Consider the following 19,508-nt stretch of genomic DNA (forward strand, 5'->3'; position numbering starts at 1 on the left):
AAAATCCTGGACTTCTGTCCCCAAGCAATTTATTGGTCTTATGGCCTGGGGATCACTGTTTACTTATATATCTCTCAATTATTTCCCTATAAAACAAGGGTTCTTCTTCTCTGTGGCTATTTCATAACTTAGACCCTTCATCAATATATTCCCTGACCTTGATCTGCCCTTCATTCTCCTCATTCTCTTCCTCATGCTGTCACTTCCTTTAAGTAGTCAACTCTCAGGGTAAAAACAAGTGTAATTCTGTCTCTACGTTTAAAAAATCGTTCACTGATAAGAACAGATACTACACTTGATCTTAGCCAAAAGGCCGAGAAGTGACACAGAGAAACACTGTCTCAAAAAACAAACAAACAAACATATAAATAAATAAATAAATAAATAAATAAATAAATAAATAAATAAATAAATAAATAAATAAGATAAAATAAAATATCGTTCACCATCTGGGTATCACTGTCCTATCTCGTGCCCTACTTCCTGCCCAGTAGCTGATGATTCCACCTTTTTGTCTTGTGCTGAGTTACTAAACTTCCCTACCACGTATGAAGTCCTTGGTACTATCACTGGAAACCAGTCAACCAGATGTGGCGACACTCAGAACTCAAGAGATGGAGGCTCTTGCATCAGGAGTTCAAGGCCATCATGAGCCACTTAGTGAGTCTGAGAGACATGAGAACATGCCTCAAAAAAAGAAGGAAGAGGAGGAGGAGGAGGAGGGACAAGTCCTACTTCTACCACAGAACTGAAGTTTAGAATGAGAAATGAAGTCTCAATGTTTCTCATCTTTTCACTCACTAATTCTAAATCTCGGTATTTCTTCAGCATACCCATTTCATACCCTTTGTACATATACCTACATACAGTCTCTTTGCATACATAACACACACACACACACACACACACACACACACACACACAACTCAGTCCAAGGCAGATAATGTGATAGCTTTATTTTTTATATTGAAGGACCTCCATATTTTTTGCACTTCTACCAACAGCATAAAATTTCCCTTTTCTCCATATCAACATAAATATTTGCTAATTTTTGTCTTTTTGATCATAGCTGTCCTAACAGATATGAGTTGACCACTGCCTTAGTTACGATTTCTATTGCTGTGCAAAGACACCATGACCATGGCAACTCCTATAAAGAAAACATTTAATTGGGATGGCTCACTTACAGTTTCAGAGGTTCAATCCATTATCATCATGGTGGGGAGCATGGTAGCAGGCAGGCAGATGTGTTATTGGAGAAATAGCTGAGAATCCTATATCTTGCAGACAACAGGAAATTAACTGAGACACTGGGCAGTATCCTAAGCATAGGAAACTTCAAAGACTGTCCCCACAGTGACACACTTCTTCCAACAGGGCCATACCTACTCCAACGAAGCCACACCTGCTAATAGTGCCACTCCCTATGAGATTATGAGGGCCAATTACATTCAAACTGCCACAACTACTCATGGTTTCACTTTTTATTTACATAATAATTAATAACTTTAAATATGTTTTCTGTATTTATTGGTCATTTATGTGTATTCTTTCAGGAAACATTTATTTATGTCTCTTCTATTTATTTTCCTTTTTGTTTTAACAAAAGATTAAATTGTTTCTCCCATAATATTTAATCCATGAATGAAATTTTTATTAATGGGTTTCGTTATGACAGATGCATATATGAATATCATGTGCTTGGTTTATCTTTATGCTCCATCTCCCTTCTACATTCATGCTTTGTATATATATTTTAATCTATATCCTACATATGAGTGAAAACATAGAATATACTCTTAAAATGTTTACCTAGACCAATGTTGTGGAGATTTTCAGAAGCAGATCTTAAGCAATGCACTAAATCTTTGCCCTGTATGTACCATGTTCTGCTGGCATGTGTCCAGGTTCTTTCTGGGACCCATATCAATACATACCATATCCCCTGGGAAGCTCTGTCATGAACAGAATGGAAAGAATTGTCCTAACACACTTGCTTATGGTATTTTATTAACGACCTCAATTTATCAGTGTCTAGTAAGTCATCTACTGCTGATAATATCTTAGTTTATTTAATATATTACCTCTAAATTAATGCTTTAAATTTTGTGAGAGGAACTAACTCCGTGCTGAAAATGTCATATGTGATACATGTTTGACTATGGTTTGATTCCCTTAAGCCAGTAGTTTTCAGCAGAAGGTGATGATTTCATTCATAAAAATTAGGCAGTGTTTGGGAACATTTTCATTGTCCCATCTGTGGAGAGGCTTCTGCCTTTATTTTGTGGGCAGTGGATAGGACAATGGTAAGCATCTTGGAGCAGACAGAATCTGAAGCATGCTTATTTTCACTCTGGACTCTGTGAAGTTTCAGCAGATAGACCTCCAACAAGTGGCCTCCTGGTGAAAGTAACTAATGAAATGGCATGTATATCCAAGGGGAAGCACCTGTCCTTATCTGGAACTGATAGGGCTTTTTCAATGTGAGGCAAAGGGTATGAGACAGAGTGACAGAACAGAAAGATGGACCTGCCAAAATAACAGACCTGAGTGGGTTAGACTCTATCAGTACTGATTTATCAGGTAAAAATTTTCAATTTTCGGTAAGGGAAGCTAAGTAATGTGAACACACCTCTGCCCATTCTGGGCTTCACCTGTATCTTGATAAGAGATCCTGAGAATGGCTCAGGAGCTGGTGAAAACTGGTTGGACTGGAAAGACAAGTAGAGACTTGCAAGTGAAGGGGTCTTTCCTCACACATCCAGTCATCAACTAAACATTGAGGCTGCCTGTTTCTCCTCCACAGAGTTAACTCAATGTTTTAGAATGAAGAATTTCAGTGATTAAAGAAAACACATGTATGCTAGTGTGTGATCGCATATGATTTTTGCAAGTGTCTTTGATGATAGGAGTCATAGCCATCATTCATATTTTCGTTTTTATCAATCATATTTACTTTTAAAAGCTAAGAATCAAGTGACTGAGCAAAGTAACACAAAGTGATTGATATCAAGCTCAGAGAACATCCTCCTGCTCTATCTGTTCTTCCACCTAAACATTCACCTGAGACTCTTGTCTAAAGACAGGCCTCCATCCATGACATCAGAAAAACATGTTCCGTATCTTTTTCCAAGCGAGTGATCTTTGAGGAGGAGAGAATATGATGGAGGATAATGAGGTTTCTCTAATTGGTTGTGTGTTGTAAAAATGTCCAAGTGATGAAAGAATATTCACCTGCAGAACTATAGCCATTAATGCAGATTCAATATCTAATTATATAAAGCTGGTAAAAGTAGAAAAATATTAAAAACTTCATAGACCCATAAGATGGAAAAAAGGATCTTGTAGTACAATTTGGGGTACTGGCTGAGGTCTGAGCTTTTATTATTCTTATCCTTAGCCACCTCACTCTCATTGTAGTTAGATGGATACTTTGGGTACCACTTTCCTCTTGTTTTTTCAACATCTTTTTTCCCCATGTATGCAGCAGCACAGAGCACGTGGTATGTTGATTTGTAAAACAGTATATTTAGACAAACTCGGTTGTCAACACAGAAATTTCTATTAGACCAATATGAAGTGTTCTTCTGAACCTGGAAAGAAGAGAGATTCACTAAAACCTTGCCTCACCTCCTTCCTGGATTCTATTCTTGTTGAATGGCCTCCCAAAGAGACAGTATGGACAACTTTCTGCTTCCTTGTGGACTAGGGAGCAGTCATTAAAATTCCATAAAAACAAATCCTCCCCAAAAGCCAAAAATGAAACAGAAAATGAAGAAAGGCAAATGACGTTGCAAAGACAAAAGGACAGAACAGAAAAGGCCAACTGAAAGCTCTCTGCAGAACAAGGCTCCACATATGAGTCAGAAAAACATTTCACTTCCAAACTCTCATTTCAATATGGGAAGTAATGGAGAAAGCAAAGGAATTTGTTCTAGAGCTAAGAAAATGTTTAATTAGTACTCCATTTCACAAGAAGCACTTGAAAAGAAGAAATAGGCCTGCTATCTCAAACTAAACATACCCAGCACTTCCAGCATTATAATACTTTGAAGAAGGTAAATATTAGTCACTCTATTTTACTCAAAAAAAAAAATTGGGGGCATTAAGGATGTAGCTCATCAAGTAGAGCATGTGCCTAGTGTTCAAACAGCCCTGGGGTTGGCTCCCAGAAAACAGAAAAAAAGACTAATCCGAACATGTTCCAGATGCGGTGTCACGTAATGGGATTCAAGGATTAATGGTCCTAATCCTTAAAGACAAGCCCAATGTAGCCAAGAAGCAAACTTGTAAAGAACCCATTTCAGTGCCCCACCCCACCTAATTTTTATTGCTGGGGCATTTAAAAGGGCCAGAGAGTTTTCACAAAGGCACAGAGAGGGTTCTGTCATTCCCTTCTGGTGGATATAAGGAAAGCAACACCAAGTGATATTACACATGAGGGTTAAAAAGTAAGTAGGCTATTTGCCACGCAATTTGTAGACCAAGGGAAAAAAATATAACACACAGTACAACTGCAAAGCTGGTTGGCCCATGTAACTGTATCCTGAATGACATGTGTGTCTTAAGAAGTGGAGACTTTGTTTTGTTCTCACTATTATGTTTTATGTAACAGCACATAGTTTCCCTGGAGGATCTGTCTACTCCACTTCTATCCTGATGTTCTCATGAGACTGTCAGCCTCAGGGCTTTACTTTCACTATGTCTCAGAGGTTTCCTACCCCATGGTCACCCAGATCCCAGAGGAAAGTGACAGCGGAGCCAGTCTTTCAGATGCAACACTCCCAAACTTAATAGTGACTTACACACTTGCAACTTTTCCTTAATTCTGTAAATGATAACATTCTGATAAAACATTCATTTTCCTTTTTAAATTTGGCAGCAGGGAGATTAGTTGATTGTAGCCAAAGAATTCATCTCTTATGAATATTTTGTTTTTATTCTTTAACAATTTTGTCTACATATACAATGTATCTTAGTCATATTCACCTTTAACTCAGCCCTCCCTCTGCCACAAAACAAAGAGCTCATGAGACAGAAAATTGTTACAAATTTCTAACAAGACAAAACGTCATTTAAAAAAATATCAGCTCTTGACACATGATCCCTCCAAGAGCCAAAAACCACCTAAAAAATCCTCAACACCAGATAGAGAAGCCCTCTTGAACTTTTGAATAGAGCTAAGAGACTCCCCAAACACAGAGCCTATTGCTATTGCCCTTGGTTATCCCAAAAGTAGAAACTGAGTCCCTATTGCTAAAGATACAATACACTTCAGAAACAGGGCCAGAGACCCCTGATCTGAATGCCCCTCCCTAAGGACTAGCTTTCACGGAGCCAGAAGGCACCAGGCAGCTTCCAATGGAGGAACAAAAGCAATAGTCCTGCCCAGCTATGATGCCTATGGAACATGTCATGAACAGCATGGCATAATAACCCTATGGGTGAACTGGTTGAACATACACCTTGGCAGTAATCAATTGCTCTATAATTGGACTTAAGACCCACTCAACAAGAGGAATATCAAGCCTGGTACTAGCTAACTACTCAGTGTTAGTGACATCGTGGTTATTAGAGGAGAATCTACAACCACTGATTTACTAAACCAGCGTAATTCCAAATGACAATCTATAAACATTTGTCTTTATACCCCTCATCAAGGAAACTTCTCTTTGCAGCAGATAGAGACCACAACCTATCAAAATGCAGATTTATGGAGTCAGTCCCAATGGATACATCCACAAAACATATCCACACCCAACTCAGGGAACATTGTGGAAGAGTGGGCAGAGAGATTGCAAGAAACAAAGAATCAGGGAGTTTGCTGTGAGATCATGTCTCCTAGTAACATCAGGAGCTATACCCATAAAGTCTCACCAATATGAGCAGTCAAACTTGCGCTGAACAAGGCTGATACCAATGAACATGCCAAACTGCACACAAAAGCTCACAAAGCTTCAACAATACACAAAGAAAGAGTGGCAAGTGAATAAAGCTGGAAGCAGGAGAGGTGGTCCTCCCTAGGAAGAGCACACTGATTGGTTGTCTGGTGCCAAATAGTCATCCCCAAAAATATACATACAACTAACATTACATGGACTCAACCAGATATACTTGAGAATATATGTGTGTATCTACAAATAGATACATATGTACAATAGTAATTAATGAAAAAAGAGGCCATGTATTTGAAAAATAGTAGGGAGTGTTATATGGGAGGGTTTGGAGGGAGGAAAGGGAAGGGGAAAATGTGGTAACTAAATTAAAATTCCAAAAATAAACAACAAATAAATAACAGATCTGAAAACATAAATACATTATATAGACTGAGCAGATTATATCTAAGAATATATATGTATTTACAAATACGTATATACATGTAACATAATTAATTGTATATGAATTTGAAAGACAACAAGGAGGGGCATATGGGAGAGTTCAGAGGAAGAAATGATGTAATTATAATATAATCTTAAGAAAAGAAAAGAAAAATATTTATTTATTTATTTTGGAGAATGTGTCTATGCATCTCAATTGGTCCAGGAACTCACAATCCTCCTACTTCAACCTCCCAAGGACTGTGGTTATAGATATGCAGCAGCACGCCTGCTGGGATGTTGTTTTTAAATAGATTGCTATGTCATCCAAATAGAAGACAAGTTCTGTAATGGTAAGATGGGTGGTTAGAAGATGAGCTGGGAACACATTGCAACACTTGGTGTGAAAGATGATGAGAACCTCCTTGCGAGAAGTGATCCTAGAATGAAGAGACACAGAAAGGAGGGAAGGGTTGTGAAAGTCACTCAGACCTGACAGAAAGGGAACTGTGGTTACCTAGGGTGAGTTTTAGTTCTCTTGCATGAATGACTAGCTAGTAGGTGAGAGGAGCTTTAAAAAAAAATATCAGTTTAAGGCAAAAATGAACTCAGTTTGCAATGTACCCAGTTTGACTTTCTGCTGGATTATCCAGATGGATCTGTCTAATGAGAAACTTCCATCTTTGCCAGAGTGTAGATTTGGGAGCTATCAGTACACCGTTGATACTGAAAGCTGTAGAAATGAATGGTGTTATCAGGATGAAAGCATAACTCTGTCATTAAGATACTTAGTCTAAGTGTGTTTATAAAAGTCAACTGCAAAGAACTGTATTTTCACACCACATATTCTTTCCTCAAATGATACAAAAATTCCAGTGTCCCTCATATACACGTTTTTGAGAGACATGGTATAATAGAATGATTCTCAGCTTTGAAATCAAGCCCTCCTTACTAGCCATGGGACATTGATCAAGTTAATTATGTTCTTATAGATTTGACTGCCGCAAACACTGAAGTGGGAACTATAACATCAAACTAACAGAGCAGCTTTGGCGATTAAATAAAACAACACAGGTGAATGTGCTGCAGCCATGCAGAAATTTCTGTTCTTGCATAGGATCAGTTTGCAAAGACTATTTAATAAAAACGTCCATGTGTTCTGAAGTCCAGAAACTGAGACAATTACAAACTCAGATCCCAAGATACAATTAATCTAAAATTACATAAAATATATTTTTTCAATTAAGAAACCTTTTTGAAACATATATACAAAAATGCATGCACAGAACCAGCAAATTCCCAATGATGTCTGTGCATGAACAATCCTTCTTACCACACAGTGTCAACAATCATTGAATCCTCATTGGTATTATTGTCTACATTGAGCACCTTTGAGCCTGCAAAATCACCACTGGCATGATGGTATTATTGAAAACATACTTCATCAGTACTCCTAGGTGCTTAGAGCCTTTTCATTTAGAAACTCATAATTTCATTCCAGAAACCCTAATCCAGTGGATTCAGAATAGCTACCGATTAGAACCCACTGGGAAGTGACATAAGAAACTGTTAGCTCATATCTCATGCCAAGAAATAGAACCCCAAATGTATCTCAGGCACTGTGCTCCATTTGAGGATATATAGTTTGATGAAACCTATTCCTTGTACTTAAGGACCATCCAGTGTGGTCATGGAAATAAACTTGTAAACAAACCATTGGAATTGTCTCCTATATTTCATTGTAGGAAAATGCAAAAGAACACACAGAATAATGCCCATTTCCTCCTAATAGAATTAGGGAGAGCAGTAGCAAGGAAGAGAAAAGAAGTGACACTTTACATCATCAGTGTGGAATAAGATGCAGGCAGGTGAAAGACAACTATTAGAGCAAAACCTGGTTTATTTGTCAATCACTCTCTCATCATGTTTTGCCTGTCAATCCCAATGTTATAGACTCAGGCCTCTCTATGCCTTGATTGGATACAAGTAGGATACATTATTTGAGAAAAATAAGTCATCATCCACAACTGTACATAATCAATCAATTTTCATATCACCTAATTTATAAAAGTTAACTTGTTATTTAGGTATTCACTTGCTACTTTTCAGACATGTAGGATTATTCATGGTAATAAATTACCTCCAAAATGGTACACATGGCCTACTTCCTGTCCATGAGTCTAGAAACACAACGACTAAATGTCCTAACACTGTCCTAACCATATCTAATGGTGATGGGTGATTTTAATTGCAGTATAATTTTGCTCACTTACTGAGAGTCCATAAATTGAAAGTGTATCTGATTAAAGGACTCTGTACCAGATGCGTAATAGGCAGTCAGTTTCTGCCACTTCCTCTAAATCGTTTCCGTGCCCTGTCCCCCCTTTCCTAACATTAGCCTTCAGATAATAAATGCATTAGGCAGAACTTGTCTAATCTTAAATTCTTATCTCTGATGTGTTATTATTATTCAGCAGCATTATGTGTCTCCTATGTAGAACAAAAGAGACTTTGTATTCATGAGTGGTATCCTCAGGGCATTCATTTCCCATTTACTCATAAAGATGATGATAACAAGCCATTCAAAAAATGAGAACAGATGAGCAAGATGAGATGAGAGACTGGATGAGACGGATGTATGTGGGCTAAGATAGCTGATGGCTCTAGTCAAGTCCAGAGTTCCTTGTTTTACCAGAATGTACCTTTCTACATATTGTTATAGAGATGGTACACTGTCGATCTTTCTTCCCCACCGTGGGGCACACACCATCACTGGCTTGAAATGTAAGTTGCTTTTAGTATTGCTCTAGCTGAAACCAGGGAATAAAGAAGGATTCTATTGTAGTGATCACTCACACAGAGACACACAATCAGAGACCATAAAGACCAATAGCTCTAAGATGTTTAAACAATTCAAACAAAAAAAAAGACAGGAAGCAAAGAAGGAAGGGAAGGAGGGAGGAAGGGAAGTCTTGACATGACGTAGATGGAAATTCTCACCCACCATAATCCTATGCATGGTAGCATTGACAAAAGGAAGCAAAGAGGACTTGGAATCAAGGAGCATGTTTAGGTTCTAGCTTGGGCTTTATCCTGCAGAGTATTCCTTTTAGAATTCTCTTGAGGTTTTGACCTTTGCTTATCTTTACATCTCATTTATAGGTTGCATAATATATCAGATCAGTATGGGCTTCATCTTCCCTCACATACATCTAGGTTATTATTTGAAAGACAGCAGCATTTCAGGCCATACTAACCTGTTCAAATAACTTCTTTGTTCCTGCCTCATTTACAAAATGGTGTGAATCTCAGGACTTTATGTTTTCCTGCTGAACCCAAAGCTTCAAGTATCTAAAGGTGAACTGCTGAACAGGAACACACACATACAACTGAACAAAAATACACTAAGCCTAAGGCAGGCTGAACTCGTAATTGACTCTGATACATTGCTGTCCCCCAGTACTACAGCATCTGCAGTATTATGAAGTCTGGCTTAGCCATGTAAATTTAGATCGCCAAATAGTTATCTTACTTTCTGTTACTGAAATAAAGACATTGATATTATAATTATTGAAAATGGCATATTGGCTTGTTCTACATGTGTGTAACTGAAGGCCACCTTGGATAAATTTTCAAATATAACTCCTGATTTGAGGTTAAAACTTCGCAACAATGAAAAAGGGGGTGAGTTACAGATGGTTAATGACTTCTTTGCTCTTTTGTAAGGATGTTCACTGAATATTCTGTTACATACATCAGTAATCACCTCCCAAGGTACTCAGCATTGGCTGTGATTACTTTTAATACCTATATCCTTAGTTCAGAATTTCCTTCAAAGACATCACACATCTTTCTTAACTATATTCTAGATATATTTATTTAATATCTTAGTTATCTTGAACTCAGTGTTTCTAAACTAAACTCATATTGTGCCTATTTACTCCCTTCTCATTTTGTTTCAACTACACACACACACACACACACACACACACACACACACACACACACACACTCATGCACGCACACACACACTACTTCTATGTACCAGCATACATCTGGATAGGCTAGCACTAATTTTCAGAAACAACAGTGACAAAGTTTAAAAGCATGTCATGGTCTCCTATTCCTTGTTCTACTGGTGTTATATTTAGGAAGTGATCTCCTATGCCAATGCATTCAAAACTACTTCCTACTTTCTCTTCTACCAGGTTCAGAGTAGCTGGATTTATATTGAGGTCTTTGATCCACTTGGACTTAAGTTTTGTGCACGGTGACAGATATGGATCTGTTTGCAGCCTTCTACAAGTTGATATCCAGTTATGCCAGCACCATTTGTTGAAGATGCTTTCTTTTTTCCATTGTACACTTTTGGCTTCTTTGTCAAAAATTATATGTTCATAGGTGTGTGGGTTAATGTCAGGGTCTTCAATTTGATTCCATTGGCCCACATGTCGGTTTTTATGCCAATACCAAGCTGTTTTTATTACTGTAGCTCTATAGTAGAGCTTGAAGTCAAGGATTGTGATGCCTCCAGAGGTTGTTTTATTGTACAGGATTCTTTTGGCTATCCTGGGTTTTTTGTTTTTCCATATGAAGTTGAGTATTATTCTTTCCAGGTCTGTGAAGAATTGTGTTGGTATTTTGATGGGGATTGCATTGAATCTGTAGATTGCTTTTGGTAAGATTGCCATTTTTACTATGTTAACCCTGTCTATCCATGAGCATGGGAGATCTTTCCATTTTCTGACATCTTCTTCAATTTCTTTTTTCAGGGACTTAAAGTTCTTGTCATAAAGGTCCTTCACTTGCTTGGTTAGTGTTACCCCAAGGCATTTTATGTCATTTGTGGCTATTGTAAAGGGTGATGTATCTCTAATTGCCTTCTCTTTATCCATTGTATATAGGAGGGCTACTGATTTTTTTGAGTTGATCTTGTATCCTGCTATGTTGCTGAAGGTGTTTATAAGCTTTATCAATTCCTGGGTGGAATCTTTGGGGTCACTCAAGTATAATACTATCATGTCATCTGCAAATAGGGAAAGCTTGACTTCTTCCTTTCCAATTTGTATCCCCTTAATCTCCTTATGTTGTCTTATTGCTCTGGCTAGAACTTCAAGTACTATATTGAATAAGTATGGGGAGAGTGGACAGCCTTGCCTCGTTCCTGATTTTAGTGGAATTGCTTTGAGTTTCTCTCCATTTAATTTGATGTTGGCTGTTGGCTTGCTGTAAATTGCCTTTATTATGTTTAGGTATGTTCCCTGTATTCCTGATCGCTCCAAGACTTTTATCATGAAGGGGTGTTGAGCGAGAATTGTTGAAGCCAAGGTTGGATAAAGCACAGGGACAAATAACCAAATGAATGGAAGCACATGAACTATGAACCAAAGGCTGAGGGGCCCCCAACTGGATCAGGCCTTCTGAATGGGTGAGACAGTCATTTGGCTTGATCTGTTTGGGAGGCAGCTGGGCGGTGGTGCCGGGTCCTGGGCTCCTTGCATGAGTTGGCTGTTTGAATCCTGGGATTTATGCAGGGACGCTTGGCTCGGTCTGGGAGGTGGGGGGACTCGACCTGCCTGGACTGAGTCTATCAGGTCGATCCTGGTCCTCGGGGGAGACCTTGATCTGGAGGAGGTGGGAATGGGGGGTGGGCTGGGAGGAGGGGGAGGGGGGAGGGGGGAGAGCATGGGAATCTGTGGCTATTATGTGGAACTGAATGGTGTTGTAAAATAAAAATTTAAAAAAAAAACATGTCATGTTATGGAATAATATTTTAAAGTGTGTTATATTTGTTTATGCTGTGGAACATTTATTTAATGATACAGAACTGTATTGCATTATTTTATGTTTCATTTGTTTAACTCTGTGAAGCTGTGCTACTGTGCCTGTCTAAAACACCTGCTTGGTTGAATAAAGAGCTGAACAGCCAATATCAAGGCAGGAGAGAGGATAGGTGGGGCTGGCAGGCAGAGAGAATAAAAGAGGAGGAGAAATCTGGGAGGAGATGGAGGAACAAGAAAAGAAGAGAGAGGACACCAGGGGCCAGCCTTCCAGCTACACAGCCAGTCATGGAGTAAGAGTGAAAGTAAGTTATTTAGAAGTAAGAAAAGGAAAAAGCCCAGAGGCAAAAGGTAGATTGGATAATTTAAGCTAAGAAAAGCTGGCTAGAAACAAGCCAAGCTAAAGTTGGGCATTTACAATTAAGAATAAGCCTCGGTGGTGTGTGATTTATTTAGGAGCTGGATGGTAGGTCCTTGTGGGAGTTGGTCAGAGCCCAGCTCTGACCTGTCAAAGGGTTCTTGCAGGGAGGAAAGAGGAATGAGGAAGTATTAAATAGAATGATAAAAGGAGATGATAAAAAAAAAGACAGAGACACAGGATAGCTTCAGAAGGGCCCTGGGTTAATACCCAGTTGCCTCAAAGTTTATTCCAATGGGCTTTTTAATACAATGTCTAGGAGCAAGGTAAAAGACCTCCCCCTTTTAAGATCAAAGCACAACATATAGCCAAGTGTAGGCCCTTCAAAACACCTGGTGCCCTGCTGGGTAAAGATTCTCAGATTCTCTGACCTTGAGTAAGGTCTTACTAGGGAGCCCCCGTGGGCCTCCATAAACCCTCCAAAGAGTAAAGAGTAAAAAACAAACAACTACAATGTCATATGTATTCCTAGCTCAAACTAAGTCCTTTCTTGACTGGGCAACAGGCCAAAGCAGCTGTTCTCCAGGAGGGGATTCACTGTTCTCAGCACTTTGATTCTGGAACTCAAGATCTTACATATGGCCTCTCTGCTTCCTGCCAAAGAAAGAAAAAAAAAAGGTTACAGTGTAGCTGAGGATTCTCTGGTACATCATCTCAGAAGTAGCATGTATCATTTCCAACTATACTTAATTAAGCAGAGATGGTTGCATATTTCCCCCTAAACTCAAGTGTACTGCCAAGTACAATTTTCTATGGGCCAGACAGGAAGAATAGGAAATGAAAGTCCCATAACCTTGCATTTGACCAAATTTCCTGTTTCAGATTCCCAGGTCAGAAAACACCTTCATCCATCTTTCTCTACCACCCTGCATCCTTTTCATTTGAAATATGAACTCCATATTAGGCATTGCATACACACCCTTCCCTCTCTCTATCCTTACTCAGACTATGTGCATTTCATTCTCCTTGAAACATTGAAGTACAAAGCCCCTGTGTGTGAGGTAACCTGACAGATCCGTCGTTAAACCTGTGATCTAGTCATCTGCCTTCAGCTTGAAGCATAGAACACATACAGTCTTCATTCTGAAAATAGGCCTGCGCTTGCTCTGTGGAATAGATCATCAGTATCTCTGACTTGTGAAGTAACAGGTCACCAGAACTCGGCTCATGGACAAGGCTACCTAGATGTCACCTGCTGTATCTTTACTCATTCATGTAGTAACTAAGTGTGAGAACTCAGTGAAGGCTAATAGATTAGAAATAGATGGATATAAGTAATGTAGTTACTGGCCTTACCCTTCGGCCTAGCAAAAGGCATTATCACAGTAGTTTTTGTCTTTCCCCTTGTTAACATTTTTCTTTCCTTTCTTCTCTTAATCCTCAAAGCTAGTACCTGCTTTCGATGTCTTCTCCAGTATTTTGAGATCTCTCTGTCCTTTTAACTCATTCTTCTACTTATGTTGTGATATGCTAAGGAAGGTCAAATAATTTGGAAAATCACTTCTTTCATTATGACCTCCTTCAGAGCTCTGACCTCCTTAAGATGTAAAAACTACAACCAGATGTAAATTCAGGAAAGTCACTTTTCTCAGCATTATGGCCCTTCTTAGGGAAAGCTCCAAGACTCACTCTAGGAAAGTTCTGTGACTCAGCCTGGGAAAGTTCTGTGACTCAGCCTGGAAAGGCTCTGTGACTCATCCTGGGAAGGCTCTGTGGCGCATCCTGGGAAGGCTCTGTGGCTCATCCTGGGAAGGCTCTGTGGCTCATCCTGGGAAGGCTCTGTGGCTCATCCTGGGAAAGCACCGTGGCTCATTCTGGGGAAACTATGTGGCTCACCCTGGGAAAACTATGAGAATTACTCTGGGAATGTTCTGTGACTCAGCCTGGGAAAACTCTGTAGCTCATCCTGGGAAGGCTCTGTAGCTCATCCTGGGAAAGCACCGTGACTCATTCTGGGGAAACTATGTGGCTCACCCTGGGAATGTTCTGTGACTCATCCTGGGAATACTCTGGGGCTCATCCTGGAAAGGCTCTGTGGCTCATCCTGGAAAAGCTCCGTGGTTCATCCTGGGAATGTTCTGTGACTCATCCAGGGAAAGCTCTGTGACTCATCCAGGGAAGTCTCTGTGGCTCATCCTGGGAAAGCTCTGTGGCTCATCCTGGGAAGGCTCTGTGGCTCATACTGGGGAAAGCTCCGTGGCTCATTCTGGGAATGTTCTGTGGCTCATCCTGGGAAAACTCTGTGGCTCATCCTGGGAAGGCTCTGTGGCTCATCCTGGAAAAGCTCTGTGGCTCATCCTGGGACATCTCCATGGTATACCCTGGGAAAGCTCTGTAGCTCATCCTAGCTCCATGGCTCATTCTGGGGAAAGTTCTGTGGCTCATCCTGGGAAAGCTCCATGGCTCGCCCTGGGAAAAGGCTACAGGCAAATGTACATGGGATTAACACTTGTAAGGAATTCTCACCTTCCACATCACAGCTATTCTTATCTTTGAACCCCGAGGGTATGCATTTTCTGCCAGTGGTAGTTTCATTAGCCTTGGCAACTTGGATGACTAATCTAGTAAATATCATTATTTATAGTGGTAAATGGCACTCAAAATTGGTCTACCTGCCACTCAAGTTATTCTAAGCTATCTTTTCTCTCCTGTGGATGCCATGTACATCATCTCTTCACACTTACCCTAACCCACCACTAACACCCTAATTAGGTATTTTTTATGTTTATTAATTATTTTCACCAAACAGTTGTTATCCCATTAGGCAGCAACTTCTAGTACTTAGTAACCATTTTTTCCTGTTCTATTACCTGTTTTTGACTGCCTTAAAATCTTCCAAATATAATTTAATAACAATACCATCCAGCATATATATTAAATAAAGGAAGTATATTTGAGAATTATAACTAATTTCAGAATATTGATTCTAATTATGAATTCAGGTACAGAGAATTTTTAAATTATTCTAATACTTAGCTATAGTATTAAAATGATTCATGTTTCTGGTGTTTGTAGAAATAGGGTCTTTCTGTCAAGTTCTGTATGGTAACAAAGAGCAATGGCAAAAGCCTGTAATGATTGGGGGTCTATGGAATACCATTCACACCACTCACAAACAACTCAAAAGGAGGCAACCCATTCCTGGTACTACGGTTTCTATTTTGCTAGCATGTGGTATCGAGTTGGGGCATTATCCCCTGTTATAGGGTAACTCCATATGGATAGACAGATAGATGGATGGGTAAATAGATGATAGATGGATAGATAAGATAGATAGATAGATAGATAGATAGATAGATAGATAGATAGATAGATAGATAGATAGATAGATACCATGTGGATACTGACCTGGAAACTTAATCCCTTCTGCCTAGTTTTCATAGAGCTGGAAGGTGCTATGCACATTACCTGAGAAAAGAAGTAATCATCAGTCATACCCAGCTGCAAGTAGATCACAGAAATGGCAGTTAACAGAGAAACCTACAAGTCAACATGCAGAGAATAAGAGACTTCAAAGTACTCAGCCTTGAGTGGTATGTCTATAGCACACCTCTCCCTGAAAGTCTTGGGGACTATCTTGGAAGATTGTAAGAGCCTGGGGAGGTAGATGAATGAAAGGAAAGTTTTCCATACATGTATGCTTTTAAGTATCTCCAAATGTTGATAAGTTTGTTTCCATTTTACAAATTTGAAACTGAGACACAAGGATTATAAGTAGGTTAACCAAAATCATGCTAAGTATTGAAATCATGATTCAAATTTATTTATGAACAAGTCTGTTTGCTTTCTACAAATGGAAATGATTTTATTATGGTAATTAATGCTCTGACTTAGGCACTAGTTTCCCAGTGAAATGAAACTGTTATAGTTTTCATACACTAAGTTTGTTTAAGTTGATCCTTGATCTGGAGTTCTATATTTTAAAGTCAGACAAATATTCTAATTTATCCTAAAATTAACCCTCTTTGCACACCAAGCCTAAACCAAAAGTCCCTTGGAAATTCAGTGTCTGAACATCCATAGGTTATGGGTGAACATATTCAGACTGAATAATCACCCAGAAAACAAAGATCCCTTTGGAGACGGAGACAGTGTTTCTAAATGCCACAGTATCTGTGCCCACATTATCAAGCTAAGAATTTTAATATAATTATTACTTGACGACATTCTTTCAGTTACAAGTAATAAAATCCTGTTTGAACTCATTTGCACTAATACTCAGCACTCACTGAAAGACTGCAGAGAGTACGTGGGAAAAAAAAAAAGGCAGTAAGAGCAGGAAGAATTCCAAGGCTTCGTTGGTTCTCTCTACAGACTTCCACCATTGGTCCCTTTTACTGCAAACCACATTTTTTCAATTTCCAAAAGTCAAACTCACATGAAAAATACATAGAGAAAATACAGTATTTTTTAACTATCTCAAAGGCAGAATTCAGGCTTTTTCTAAATTATGAAAATAATTTAGCTTGCTATCTGGGAAGAGAAAGGAGATTCATGTGGGAGAAGCAAGAGACGGCAATGGGAGAGAATTAATATAGACTAATAATGTAGTTCAAAATGCTAAGCACAGAAGAATTTTGGCACACACACACACACACACACACACACACACACACACATATATATATATCATATGTGCTATATAATATATATAGCACATATAATGTAAATACTAGATGAATTAACAAAGAACATATTAGCATCTGGACAAAGGAAAAGAGGGAAAGAACTGGGTGGTGACAGAGTTCCTGGACATGGAGGCAAATGTGAAATTGAGCAGCAATGCTGCTGTGTACAGTGGTGGAATCTGTAGGACACAATTTCTCACCGTGTGAGGAATGTCTTTGGCATGATTTAGAAAGGTAAGATCACATACCTCAAGATTTGAGGAGCTTGGTTAATGAATAGTTTGCGAGTGGACTTTGAGGCTCTGGCCATCATTCTCTGGGCTTACAAGACAGGTTTAACATTCCTAAGCTACGGTTCTGCAGCTCAGCCCCTACCCAGATCAGTTGCTCAACATGACAAAAATGTATGAAGTGACTGAGTGAGATAATTAAGTTCAAATCACGATTTTTGCACTATACACCTTTGAAAGCCACTTTCGCTGCCAGAATCAGCCAAAACATTTCCTTGAGTGAATAATGTTGGGTTCTAGAGATCTCTGTAACATGGTAGGCTTAGTAATGATACATCCATATAACTCATTATTTATCTATAAAATAAAAATGACAGCAATAAACAATGGCATATATAAGTAAATAGAGACTTAGTGTTGTTAAAATTCGTTCTTGGGGATGTCTTACACTAACTGAGCATAACCTTTGCTAGAGCAGGTAGACATCCTGCTTAGTATGGGGGGGGGGAAATTACCCACCCCTGAGATAGGCTTGATTATCTTTACCTGTGTTGTTTTATCATGGAGTCCTTCTGAAAACTGCTCCTTGAAGCTGGAGAGTTTTCTCTCCTGATCCCACCAAGCCCCAGCAGTCCAACAACCCACTTATAAAATAAACACACAGATGCTTATATTATTTAAACTGTTTGGCCATTAGGTCAGGCCTATCATTATCTAGCTCTTACTCTTATATTCAGCCCATTTCTATTAATCTATACTTTGACACGTGGCTCATGGCTTACTGGTACCTTACAGCTCCTTGGGTTCTAACACCTTCCCGAAGCTCCTTAGCAAAGAATTTGGCTTGCTGTCCATTTCCCCACCCCACCCCATTAGGAACTCCTGCTTGAAGCAAATCTTGCCCCATTGACCTTTGAATTACCCAGGTAGACCTCTTTGTCAACTTTGCCTTTCTCTTATCTCCTCTAGGTTGCTCTGTCACTTTACACACACCTTACCTGCTGTCTGAGTCTCGTACATCTGCCAAAGCCTGTCCAACTTTATAAAGATCCTGCCTCACCTAAGTGCTCACAAAAGCTATGAGATCCCCATGCCAGTCTTGAGGTCCTTGCTGAATCTATCTCTTCCTCAAGGAGTTATATGAAGTGCACAAAATAGACCCATGGAAAAAGCAGGCTGATGAATTGTTTCGAGGGACTTCAAGGTGAGAGTGACAACTCCTTTGGGATCTCCCTTGGGATGATGAAAATATCTAAAAGTTAGGTATAATGACAGCTATACAACTTCATGAATACATGTAATTAACCACTGAGTTTCCATATTCCATGAAGGTGCTCTCATATTCTATGAATTACATGTTAATAAAAGTGTAACTTAGCAAAGAAGAAAATTAAGCAACTCAAGAGAATCTTTACTTTTGTTTCAAAATATACTTATGCATGGGACGTGTCAGGAATAGAAAATTAGAATGGTCTCAGTTCTCAACAGGAATGTAGATAATTACTGAAAGAAATGGAGTACCATATTAAAATACTAAAGGAAAAAATTGATCCAAGAAATTTACATTCATAAAAATTTTCCTTCAAGTATAAATGGTTCTCAGTAACTGTTCAACATGCAAGTATCAGAAGAAATTCTTTAGAAGCAGCCTATTTGAAAACAGGGTGTGGTGGTGAATGGAATTCAGACGAGGAATGACCGGAATGGCATCTGATAAGAGCATAAACATATAGCATCTTCTAGATGTTTTATAGTTTAAATTCTTCTTTAAATACTTAATCCACCTAGATTGACTTTGTGTACATATAAGATAAATATTTAGTATTTTTCCTTTGCATATCCAGTTTCAACATCATCCTTAGAAACACAAGTTTTCCAACATATTTGTTCTGGGACTACACTTCCTCACATTAGGTATGCTTGGGCCCTTGGAAGACACATGGATTATCTCATAATAAGCTTATTTCTGGCCTTCCTTTTCTGCTTCATTTATCTATGTACCTGTTCTTATGTCAGGTCAATGCCAGTTTAGTTACTGTATTTTAGTATATTTTGAAACAAAAGCAAAGTCACTCACCTTGTTCTTCCAGGCATTGTTTTGGTTATTCTGGGTCACTGGTGGTTCCATTAAAATT

General features: G+C 38.9%; 1 protein-coding gene and 1 pseudogene across 1 annotated transcript in view; both read right to left on the reverse strand.

Moving 5' to 3' along the window:
- Positions 1 to 210: 210 nt before the first annotated feature.
- LOC121831270 (U2 spliceosomal RNA) lies at positions 211 to 325 on the reverse strand (annotated as a pseudogene).
- A 12,413-nt stretch (positions 326 to 12,738) lies between these two features.
- The window catches only part of Mlip (muscular LMNA interacting protein), a 267,045-nt gene continuing 260,275 nt past the window's right edge, over positions 12,739 to 19,508 (reverse strand). Inside the window, exons 12-13 of the mRNA XM_076575407.1 lie at positions 15,864 to 15,923; positions 12,739 to 13,109 (exon numbers count right to left, since the gene is read on the reverse strand). Coding sequence (XP_076431522.1) covers positions 13,080 to 13,109; positions 15,864 to 15,923 — 90 coding nt within the window. The 3' untranslated portion in view covers positions 12,739 to 13,079. The remainder of the gene's footprint in view (positions 13,110 to 15,863; positions 15,924 to 19,508) is intronic.

This window comes from Peromyscus maniculatus, chromosome 7 (genome assembly GCF_049852395.1).
Source record: "Peromyscus maniculatus bairdii isolate BWxNUB_F1_BW_parent chromosome 7, HU_Pman_BW_mat_3.1, whole genome shotgun sequence".
Taxonomy (NCBI): domain Eukaryota; kingdom Metazoa; phylum Chordata; class Mammalia; order Rodentia; family Cricetidae; genus Peromyscus; species Peromyscus maniculatus.